The 11509-nt window shown below is 40.6% G+C and overlaps 1 protein-coding gene across 1 annotated transcript in view; it reads left to right on the top strand.

The window, feature by feature from the left end:
• The first annotated feature begins 10940 nt into the window (after positions 1 to 10940).
• The window catches only part of MMP16 (matrix metallopeptidase 16), a 344665-nt gene continuing 344096 nt past the window's right edge, over positions 10941 to 11509 (top strand). The window contains exon 1 of the mRNA XM_032609350.1: positions 10941 to 11384. Coding sequence (XP_032465241.1) covers positions 11040 to 11384 — 345 coding nt within the window. The 5' untranslated portion in view covers positions 10941 to 11039. The remainder of the gene's footprint in view (positions 11385 to 11509) is intronic.

Genomic DNA, 11509 nt, shown 5'->3' with positions numbered 1-11509 from the left:
TCCTGCCATTCCCTTCTATCCTGCAAAGTTTCTGCTGAAAAATCAGCTGATAAACTTATGGGTATTCCCTTGTAGGTCATTTGTTGCATTTCCCTTGTTGCTTTTAATATTTTTTCTTTGTATTTAATTTTTGTTAGTTTGATTAATATGTATCTTGGCATGTTTGTCCTTGGGTTTATCCTGTATGGAAATCTCTGCACTTCCTGCACTTGATTGACTATTTCTTTTACCATGTTAGGGAAGTTTTTGACTATAATCTCTTCAGATATTTTCTCAGGTCCTTTTCCTTTCTCTTCTTCTTCTGGGATCCCTATAATTCGAATGTTGGTGCACTTGATGTTGTCTCAGAGGTCTCTGATACTGTCCTCAATTCTTTTCATTCTTTTTTCTTTATTCTGTTCCTTGGCAGTTATTTCTACCTTTGTACTTTCCAGCTCACTTTTTCTTTCTTCTGCATCAGTTATTCTGCTGTTGATTCCTTCTTGTGTATTCTTCATTTCAGTTATTTTGTTATTCATAACTGATTGTTTGTTCTATAGTTCTTTAGGTCCTTGTTAAACATTTCTTGTATTTTCTCTATTCTATTTCCTAGATCTTGGATCATCTTTATTATCATTACTCTGAATTCTTTTCTGATAGCTTGCCTATTTTCTCTTTATTTATTTGGTCTTGTGGGATTTTATCTTGCTCCTTTGTCTGCACCGTATTTCTCTGTCATTTCATTTTCTCTAACCTACTGTGTTTATGGTCTTCTTTTTGCAGGCTACAGGGTTGTAGTTTCTCTTGTGTCTTTTGACTGACCACTGTTGAGTGAGTTAGGTCCAGGGGCTTGTGCAGGCTTCCTCATGGGAGGGCCTGATGTCTGCACTCTGGTGGGTGGAGCTGAGTCTTTTCCATCTGATGGGCAGGGCTGCATCAGGTGGTGTGTTTTAGGGGTGTCAGTGAGCTTAGTATGACTTTAGGTAGCCTGTTTACTGATGATGAGGCTCTGTGCCTGTCTTGCTGGTTGTTTGGTATGAGGTGTTTAGCACTGTAGCCTGCAGGCAGTCTCGTGGGGCTGGGTCCTGTGTTGATATGGATACCTTCAAGAAGGTGCCAATTAATATTCACTGGGCTCAGGAATTCTCTGTTGTTCCAGCATCCTGGACTCTATTTTCCCTCCCCAGAGGCCCAGGCCTGACCCCTGGTTGGGGAACCAAGAGGTTGTAAGCTGCACAGTGCAGCCCAATAAAAAATAGAGAAAATAAAAGGAAAAAGAAAAATAAAACAAAAACCAAGCAAACAAACAGAAGAAAACCAGAGAAACAAAACTCAGGGCAAATAGCAAGAACAGCAGCAAACAAATAGCAGCAACAGCAACACAACTCTCTCGCTCTCTCTCTCTCTCTCTCTCTCTCTCTCTCTCTCTCTCTCTCTCACACACACACACACACACACACACACACACACACACACACAGGAAAAAAAAATAACCAAGGGAACAGACAACCAAACAAGAGTATTCTACTATGAGAACAGTTGATAAGGATTATACTAATGAAAACAAAGAATGAAAAATAAAACAGAAACAGAGGCAAGCAAACAACAACAAAATATCAAATAAAACATAGAATATACAATTAAAAAGAACTGAAAAAAAAGAGAAAGAGAAAAAATATATATAAAAAAATGAGGAACAAAAACAAGAGAAAAGCCACAGAGCAACAAAAAAGTAAAGGAAAAATATAAAAATAAAGACATATATATTAAGAAAATAACACAAGATTAAAAAATAAAAAAATAAAAGTATAAAATCAAAAATGAAAGATAAAAAATAATAAAAGCAACAACACCAACAACTGAACAAAATGAAACAAACCAACAAAGAATAATAGTAATAAGAATATTTTCCTGGAGCTGCCTCCCCAGGAGGCCTTCCAATACCTCTAAGTAGGTCTCTGGACCTGCTGTGGACACACTGGGCCAGTTCAGACTCTGATCTGGCTCAATTCCTGTGTGTATTTGCCCCAAAGTCCTGTCCTGTGAAGGTTAGACTGTTCTAAGATGTTGAAACACTCGTTGTCTATTCAGGTATTCTGCAAATGCAGGATTTACCCAGCTGATCTTGGAGATTTAATTCACAGCTTGCACTACTACATAGAAAGATCTGTGCTTCTCTTCTTTAGTTGCACCACCCCTTGGGCTCAGCTTGGTTTTAACCCCACCTCTGCATGGGTGCGCCCTCAGGTGTCTGATCCTTGTCCAGGTGAGTCGGAGTGAAAGCCATGGCTGCTTGGAGCACAGTTGGGTACTCCCAGTAGCTGCAGTGGCAGGAGCTGGTATATGGGAACGTCGTTGGCCCCACCCCTCATAGCACTTCTCAACAATGGTGCCTCGCTTTCCAAGCAGATCATGCTTCCTCTTGAGCATTCCTGCCCATGTGTCCCCTTACTCCTGTCCCTTCTATTGTGTATGTGCAGCCAACTGAGTTTCTCTCCCTAGGTCTGTTTTTTCAACCCCATGCTTTAGCAGTCCAACCATGCCAGCTTCAGCGGACTCTCCCCCCAGGCAGGGGCGTCCAGGGCTGATTCCCAAGGAAGTTTTGGGGTGGGCAGTGCTCAGGCCACTGGAGCCTACACAGGAAGAGGCAACCCCAGTCAAAGGGCTGGGCACCCCTCCCAATGCCTGCAGAGGCTGAAGAAGCCACCTAAGGGGGTTATAATGGCGGCTCCGCCCCTTGCATGTTGCTCGACAATGATGCCTTGCTATGATGTCTCAGGCTTTTCCCACAGACTTTCCCAGTTGTGGTGCCCCTTGCTCTTGTCCCTTCAGGCTGTCTTTTCACAGCCAAGAGCTGTCCTGTCCCTGGGTCTGCACTCCAAATCCCTCCTTCCGGCACCCAGCCCCCCTTTGCAACAGGCAACTCAAGATTTAGGCTGGAACGCTCAGAGTTGCTGTGTTGATCATACGTGTGGTTCTTACTTTGCCTGGCCTTCCACAGACTGTCTGCTGCATTCTTCTTTGATCCCCGAAAGTTCCTTTTTTGTCCCAGCTGATTTCCCCTCCGTGAGGGAGTCTTTCTTAATGTGGGTATCTCTCCTCACCTGCAGCCTCTCACCAGGGTTGCTGGTCTTTTTTTTTGATTCCTCTTTTCTTTTTTCCTTTCTTTTATTCTTTTAGGTGTCCAAAGTCTACTGCTACCATTCAGCAAGAGCTCTGTGGGAACTGTTCCATTTGTTTTTGATGAACTTGTGAGGAGTGACAAATTCCACATCCTCCTATTCTGCCATCTTGACTCCCCCCTCAAAAGTTATCTTTAAATTAACTACACTAAGAATTGTTTTTAAAGTAAAAGTAATTAAAAACGAGTAAGTGCAGATGTAACATTGATATAGACAAAATCCCAAAAGTGTTATTATGAATATATATATATATACATATATATACACATATATATTCTTGCTCTAGAATTATTTACTGTAACATTTAAATTGTATTTGTGGGTAGTATATTTGGTTGTCCTATAGAAACTATAAGAACCTAAAGCAAGACATAAAATATTTTTCTGACTTCTTGGGTTAATAGGATGATGATTTTACTTAGACATATATGATGATACTGATGTTGAAGAAAATATTGGGTATAAAAATTTAGATAATTTTTTCTAATTAATTTTCAAGAATTTTTTGGATAAGTTTTAATCTTACTGAGAATAATCACATATTTTACCAAAAAATAAATAAGTATTAACTATAGTGTCAAATTACAATTTATATACACTGACTAATACTCTTGTATTGAAATCACACTGCTTACATTTTTATTATATAAACAAAAATTCTGTTTTAGTCTTAGCTCATTTGAAATGACTATAGCTATTTTTTCAAGGAAGAAATAAATTCTTGTAAGTCTCCATATTCCCAACATTGATTACTTTATAATTTACAGTGAATGAGTCACTTATTTTGACCTTGTGAATGACATAAAAACACAACTGTTCCAATATAAACAGAATGATACATCTTAGTGATTATTAATAAAACAATGACAACATTTAACATATATGATAGTGAAAATGAATCTTTTGGAGGGATTTTATAAATGTGTATGGATACTAACTGCGTATTAGACTAACATGGTGATTGAAATGCCCTCCTTTTCAACAGAGGGGTGAAAGTGAGTCAGAGAATGAAAGATGTAGTGGACAATCAAGTTCAATATAATATTAAGTTTCTTAAAAACAGTAAGCAGTATATGAATTATTCTGCCTACTCCAGCATTAGGGAATTAGAGATAAGTGAGGTTAAATCATTTCAAAATGAAGAAACATACAATTGAAGCACTAGATACTATAGAACTAAGATTATTTTACATCTTTTCTTATCTTTCTATTACTGTCTTTCCTCTAATTATAACTATACTGCTATGGGTTAAGTCACTTTTATTTTTGGTCTTATATGTAGGAAAAGGACATTTCAACTTAGATGTTTAGTTTCTCCTTACTGTTGGAAATTAGCTTATAAAATATTTTCTGAACTCTGTAAGTTTAGATTCTGAGTCAATGCCTCTAATCTAAAATAGTCACTTCTATGTCATACATTTTTATTGTGATCTTACAGCTTTATGGATGCCAATTGAATTTCCATTCTATTTTCCATGTCCTTTTCTTTCCCTATGAACTAATAAAAAGTGCATTTAATATACTGTGTAATAGTTCAAAAGGAATTAATTGTATTTTGATAAAAATGTTAAAGACTGCCATTCTATAGCTCCTTTTCATTTGCTAAGAAATGAAAACCTTTATCATTTCTGTTAATACCAGTAAAATACACAGTACTCGATCCTCTCCAATACAAACTATTAGGAATGTTCTCATAGTGTCCTCACTCTGAAAATTTCTAACTCTGTTTTCTTTTATAACTTCTTTTGTTAACTGGAGTCCCAAATGAGTCTTTGTTGCCTGCTTGCATGTGTATAACATGCAACAGTCACATGCTGTAATGATACCTTATGTTGTTTAGCATTTAAACATTTAAATATCTCACCACTCACCAAGCTATAAGTCTGATGATCCACAGAGTGTTATTCAATTTTATTCTGCTATAATTATTTATATGGCATGAGTGAAACATCAACAAAACTATTTTTTAAACTGAGTTGTTTGTTCACAGTGTTTTCTTGCATGTCTAACTAGCTTATAATGAATCTTTTTCTTTAAAAAGTGAAATCAGCTGTGAATCAGTCAGAATACATGTGTTTTTTACCTTTGTCTACTAGGCACATGATTTATTTAACATCACTGACCCTCAACCTCCTCTTCTGTATAATGAGGAATTTGAAGAACAGAACCTTAAAAGTTTCCTTCCAACTTATAACTGCCATGTCTAGGTTGAAAATGATGTATAAGCATAGTAAAAGGGAGAGGTTTCAATGGACTGGCATGAAGAATAATTGGAGACCAAAAAAGAACATAGGCATGCACACATATTGGAGGCTACTGCAGTGGTTAGTCATGGAATGACAAGGGTATGAATTTATAAGGAACAGTGATAAACTACAGGTGCAGGTGAAGGAATGAATCACAGTAGTATTGGACAGAAAGACATGACAGCTACTGGTGACTTATTCAGCATGGAGCATAAATTAGTATTAGAGTCAAAGGTGTGTTCAAGATTTAGTGGAAAAGTTGGTCTAGATTGAAATAGGGAAACTAAGGGGGTACATCATCTAAGGAAAAGGTGGTGAACTTGTTTGGGAACATACTGAGTTTTAGGTGAAAGTGATGATATGAATTCTAGGCCATGGGGTTGAGCTTAAGGCTGGAGATATGAAAATCACCAGAGTAGAAGTAACAGACAAAACTTTCTGAGGGAGATGGTAGAGTGAGAGAAGAGCAGCATTAGACTCTGCAAATCCTGGTATGTGTTGTAGCATACCAAGGTCTCTGGGAAGAATATAATTGTAGTGCTGGAGAAATGGCCTCATAGGGTGATGGACACAACTGTGGGCACAGACAAAGCTCCCCCCATAGCCTAATGGTATAAAAGGCTGTATACCCACTATTTATTTTCTTCTTTCAATTGGTGTGTTCCTCATACTTCCCGTTCATTTGGACCTCCAAACTTCAGATACTCCATGATAAAGAAATAATAGGGAGGCACTGGAGGCTATCTCCACTCACCCACTTATATCAAAATCTTGCCTCTAAGATTTGCAATGCTATCTATTTCCTTATGTTGATAGTAAATCCACATGAAAACAAATTTAAAGTCCAAGACTTCATTTTCATCTGTCTTAGACCTTAACCAACTGAGGTGGTCTATCTTAATTCATTTCACTTTTACCTTTTTACATCCTCAATTGCTTGGCTTTTAATAGTGGTTAATGAAGGGGAATGAATAAACAAATAAATGAGCAGAAAACCAAATATTTGAGAAACACTAATAGTTATGGAGGTAAAAAGAGAGCGTAAGTCAATGAAGAAAATGGAAAAAAATCATACTTTCTTAACAGACTGATAAGAGCTAGCAACTTCTCAATTTTACCCTGTGTATGAATCATGGGGGATCTTGGTATAGCCAGAGACTCAGCATTTCTGACAAGCTCTCAGACCTTAAGTTTCCACCAGGGAACGTGCCTTAGGTGACAAGGCTTTAGATGATTGTTCTATACATGCATGCCCCTGCAAATAAAAGATGCATGAGATAATGCCCATAGCTCAGCACTAATTCAATATTCTCTGAATTAAAAACAAGCAAGCAATAAAAACACTGCAGATTCAACTGACGGAAGTAGGGGAGAAAGCACATTAATTGATATGATAGAAGAATGAACAAGTTTATGTAACTTTCCAAAGCTATAAACTCCTTTCTAAGGCTCTAGTTTATTAAGTTCAATGATGGTTGTAATATATTATTTACCTCCAATATTGTTTTAGGTAGTTATTATTATTCACACATCCCAGCATGCCACTCAACTGCTCACTTTTAAGTATCTGTCATTTGCTTCTTGGGAGTTATATCATTTGCTTCCTCAGACCCTTTCTCTCCTATATAATACTCTATTGAATTGCTATTAACCTTCACCAGGGGCAATTATTCCTTTCTTCTGACTTCCTTATTCATTTTTTCAGTCTCTTTTGGATTCTCTGTTCTCCATTCACATGTAATTCTGAGATTGTTCATTAGTTTTGTGAAATTGTGAGAAGAAAGAATTTGAGAGAAAGCACAGTGAGAGCCAAGAGCTGGGAGGAAAAATTTCATTAACATTAAAAGGAATGGTGATATTCTATATCTTGACTTACTGTGGATAGGAAAGCAAGTCCTTCTCCAAGAAGATCACCAACGAAGAAGCTAACACTAGTAAGATATGAGAATAGAAACTTCTTCATAATTCTACCCTTTAAAAGATAAGCCTGTTTAACAGATGAGAAATGAAATAACAAATTCACCTGATAAAGAAAGTGATTACATTTCCATAGGTACCCAGCTGAGTCCACATGGAGAATTGTTGTATCAGGCATATCATACTAGCACAGATACAAGGTCTACAAAGAGCATAGATATTAAATGCTTAATGGAACATATGAAGGAAAAAATATAAGAACTTCTACATGGTGACTATTTCCACAGAACTAGCAAGTGTACAAAAAGGTAGTGATAATTCAATCATCTCCTCCTAAGAAAATTTTTAAGATAAAGTCTAAAGCCTGAAATGTACTCAAGACACTGATTTGACCTCTACATATCCATGCAACTTCTGACCTTGACCTTCCTTTATAACACCTTGGCCTCCAGCCCTGACAAACCATTTGTAGTTCTCCAGATTTTATGTTTATACCTCCGTTGCACACAGGTCTGAAATATCCTTCTTTTAACTGCCTATTAATTTTTTACTTTTTCTTCAAGATACCCTTTGAGAACCACTACTTTTGTGATGTATTGTCCAAGGACCTCAGAGAAAATCAACTACTTCTTCCACCTTGTTCTATATCATCTTGCATACATAATTACCTGAGTCCTTACAACATTGCTATAATTATTATATGTCTGTCTCAGTATTTTATTTCTGTATTCTGGAACTTTGAATATTCATTCATTTCAGTATATTCATTTATATATTCATTGCTCATTGAATGCTCATTAATGAATTTTTTAAAGTTTGTAAAAAATGTTATGATTACTAATCACTAATTTGAGATTATCTTTTGAAGTTAGGATTTCCTACTTTCATTTCCCTTACGATGGGTCTCCAAGGACACCTCACTAGTACAGGCCCTTACAGTTTCACAGCTGGACTTAAACACTGTTTTAACTGTCATCTCTTTGAGCCCAGTCTTCCCCATGGCCAATTTTATGCATAATTTTGAAGATAATCTTCAGTAGATACCTATTCTTATATAAAATGTTTTAACAATCATTGTTCACCTATTTAACCAAATGTTAACTAAATATTTCATTGCCGGTCCTTCCCCATATCTTGCCTTCCATAAGTACCCTGTTAATGTATCTCTCTGTTCTGAGCTCAGCTATTTTCTTTGACAAACAGGTTGCTTGCAGTGAGAAATCCCTCCTTGTTTATAGGTCAGCAGCATTTAACTTGCATTCCACTTCTTTGATAAAGTCTTCTAATATTCTGGCTCATTTAGCAAGGACTTCACCATTTAGAATTGTTTTCTCATGTAAATCTTGTGTAAGGTAAATCTTGTGTAAGTTTGTTTTACCTCCCTCCCTTCAATGCCATCTCCAGGATGAGGAAAACAACATTTTTTTTCCCTGTATCTCTTCCCACTAAAATTTTGTACTTTGCTAGATATAATATATACATAAAAATAAGTCTTAATTTATTAACAAATATTTCCCACCACATTTTATTACTCTATATTGACATATAACGCGTTGTACCTTCTATATAATGATCTTGCTTTCATGTTGCCTTCTAATTGTTTCAGGTACATAAATCAACTCAATCTACGGGTTATACAACTGTTAAGAGCAGAAACAGATTTCTATATGGAAATCAGTGGAGTGTATTGGGAAATGCACCGAAGTGGGAGTCAGAAAACTCAGGTCTTAATTCTGCCACTTGAATGATCTGCTGGAAAGCTATCTTTTATTACCATCGTTTTATCCACCTGTGAGATGAAAACAAAATCCTCAGGGATGTTTGTGAAAATTAAATGAGATACTATGTGTGGAAACATTCTGCAAACTATAATATGCTATACAATATAAGGTATTTCTTATGTCTTCAAAATTCTTGTGGACAGGACATGCTGTGCACAAAACAGACTGTCAGGAAAGTCTCCCTGAGAGACTTGAGTCAAATTGGGTGGGTCATATTTCCTACAGTTTTTAAAGCATTACTCAAAAAGTCCCATTCCTCAGCTTGATTACAGTCCAATGCAATTTTTGGCAAGATGTGTTTCAACATTTTCCATCTGCATGACCTCTTGTAGTTCTACTTCTTGCTTTACCAATTCACCCATGAAATTTGCTTTGTCAATTCTCTCTTTCACCTCACCGAGGTAGCTGCCGTACCTGGAACAGCCTTTATTCTCAGCCTTGCCTACATTTCTTTCCAGTCGGCTCCTCTTCCCCTCTGCTGGTTGCCAAGGAGAAGCACGTTTATTGGCACGGCCCCCAAACAGATGCCTGCCTTTCTCCCTTCCCCCTTTCTCTTTCAGCTAAACCATCACCTGCCAAAGGCTGGTGGTTGCTGCCACCCCAGTCCACTGCCTCACACTGCTGCGGCTCGAGTCCTTTTTGGCAGCCTCTACCGAAGTTCCCCTGCCAGCAGCCTCCCCCTCTTGACTGCAGCTCTCCTCGCTCCCGCCAGTCTCTCCCCGGCTTGGTCTGCGCGCAGCCTCTTTCTCCCGCCCTAGCCAGCTGCTTTACTCGCCTTTCTTCAGGCTGCTCCCTCTCCTTTCCTCCCCAGCCCTTCCTCAAGCTCCCACAGCGCGGTCCTTTCAGGCGCCCCCGCCCTCTCTGGCCCGGTGTTTTGTTAACACCCGGACCACCTCTCCGGGGTCCCAGTGTGTACCTGTTTCCACCAGACAGAACATCTTTGGGAAGTGAGCATTTTCCTCGTGCTTTGTATTTGACTAGATTTCCCTCACGCCCCCACCCTTTGCCATCCCCGCGAGCCCAAAAGGCAGGATGTAATGATGGTAGAGAGAATTCAGGGAGACAACAGGCCACATACTTGGTTGGTGGGCCCCAACAAAGTTTTGGACGCTCAGGACTTGCCAGCTCAGGCTTTTTAAACTTGGCCTGCTGGCAACAGACCCGAGCCCCCAAGCAGCGCACAGTGACCCGGGCGCTCCCTCAGATTCCCAGCGTTTTTTTGACTGAGGACGACGGTCGCCCACCGGGACCAGGCCTGGGCAGCTCCCCAGCCCATACCGGGGTCTGCAGCCTGAGCCCCAGCCAGTCCCCGGCAGGAGAGGGGCGCACTTGTTTCTAGGTGCTCGGCGGAAGGTGGGCGAGACGAAAGAATGGAGCCGCCCAGGTTCTTGCGTGCTTGTCTCGAGGATAAGGGGTGGGTGGTATATTAAACACCACGTCTCAATTCAGGGCTCTTCTCCCGGGCTGTCTACTTTCAGTGCGCGGTACAGTGGCAGTTCCCCTCTACCAGCCGTCTCCTTTAAGAAGCGCGCGCGTGCGAGTCGGGTTGTGTGAGTGTGTTCGCGTGCAGATGTGTGTGTGTGTATGTGCGTGTGCGTGTGTGTGTGTGTGTGCGCGCGCGCGCGCGCGCCGAGGGCCCAGGAGTCAGGCAGACCCCGGGAAGGAGGAGTTATGTAGATTACGGATGAACGTTCTGGAGGGGAGCGAGGAGAGGAGGGAAGGAGAAGCAGAGACGAGAGAGCGAGGAGCGGCCGAGGCCCTTCCCGCAGAAGCAGGAGGCGGTAGCGGCGGAGGAGGATTGGGCGGTGGAGGAGGAGGAGGACGCACCCTCTGGAGGCGGCGGCGGCTGCTGCGGCTGCGACTCGGTTCTTTGAGCCGGAACCGCCGGTGAACTTGGGCGCCACGTTCCCGGCCGCGGGCCAACGAGGATGGTGAATGCGAGCTGCTGCTGACTCTACCTCAGCCGCTGCTTCTCTGGGGGCTGCCGAGAGCGGGGGCCCTCTGTTTCCTCCCCTTGCCGTGCTGTGGGTGAACCTGCAGGCTCCTTACCCACCCGGAGGACTTTTGAAAGGAAACCAGGGAGGGAGGGAAAGGGAGAGAGGGAGAAAACGAAGGGGAGCTCGTCCATCCATTGAAGCACAGTTCACTATGATCTTACTCACATTCAGCACTGGAAGACGGTTGGATTTCGTGCATCATTCGGGGGTATTTTACTTGCAAACCTTGCTTTGGATTTTATGTGCTACCGTCTGCGGAACGGAGCAGTATTTCAATGTGGAGGTAAGAGTACGAGGGCTTTCTTCCTTCCCCCTTGCCTGGGCTGCTCCCTGAAACATATCGTTCGCTCGTCAGATCCTTGTAGCTCACAGCAGCCAGGGTCTCAACACATTGTTTCCCTTCCAGCC

This window comes from Phocoena sinus, chromosome 17 (genome assembly GCF_008692025.1).
Source record: "Phocoena sinus isolate mPhoSin1 chromosome 17, mPhoSin1.pri, whole genome shotgun sequence".
NCBI lineage: Eukaryota > Metazoa > Chordata > Mammalia > Artiodactyla > Phocoenidae > Phocoena > Phocoena sinus.
This window is presented reverse-complemented; position numbering and strand designations above follow the sequence as displayed.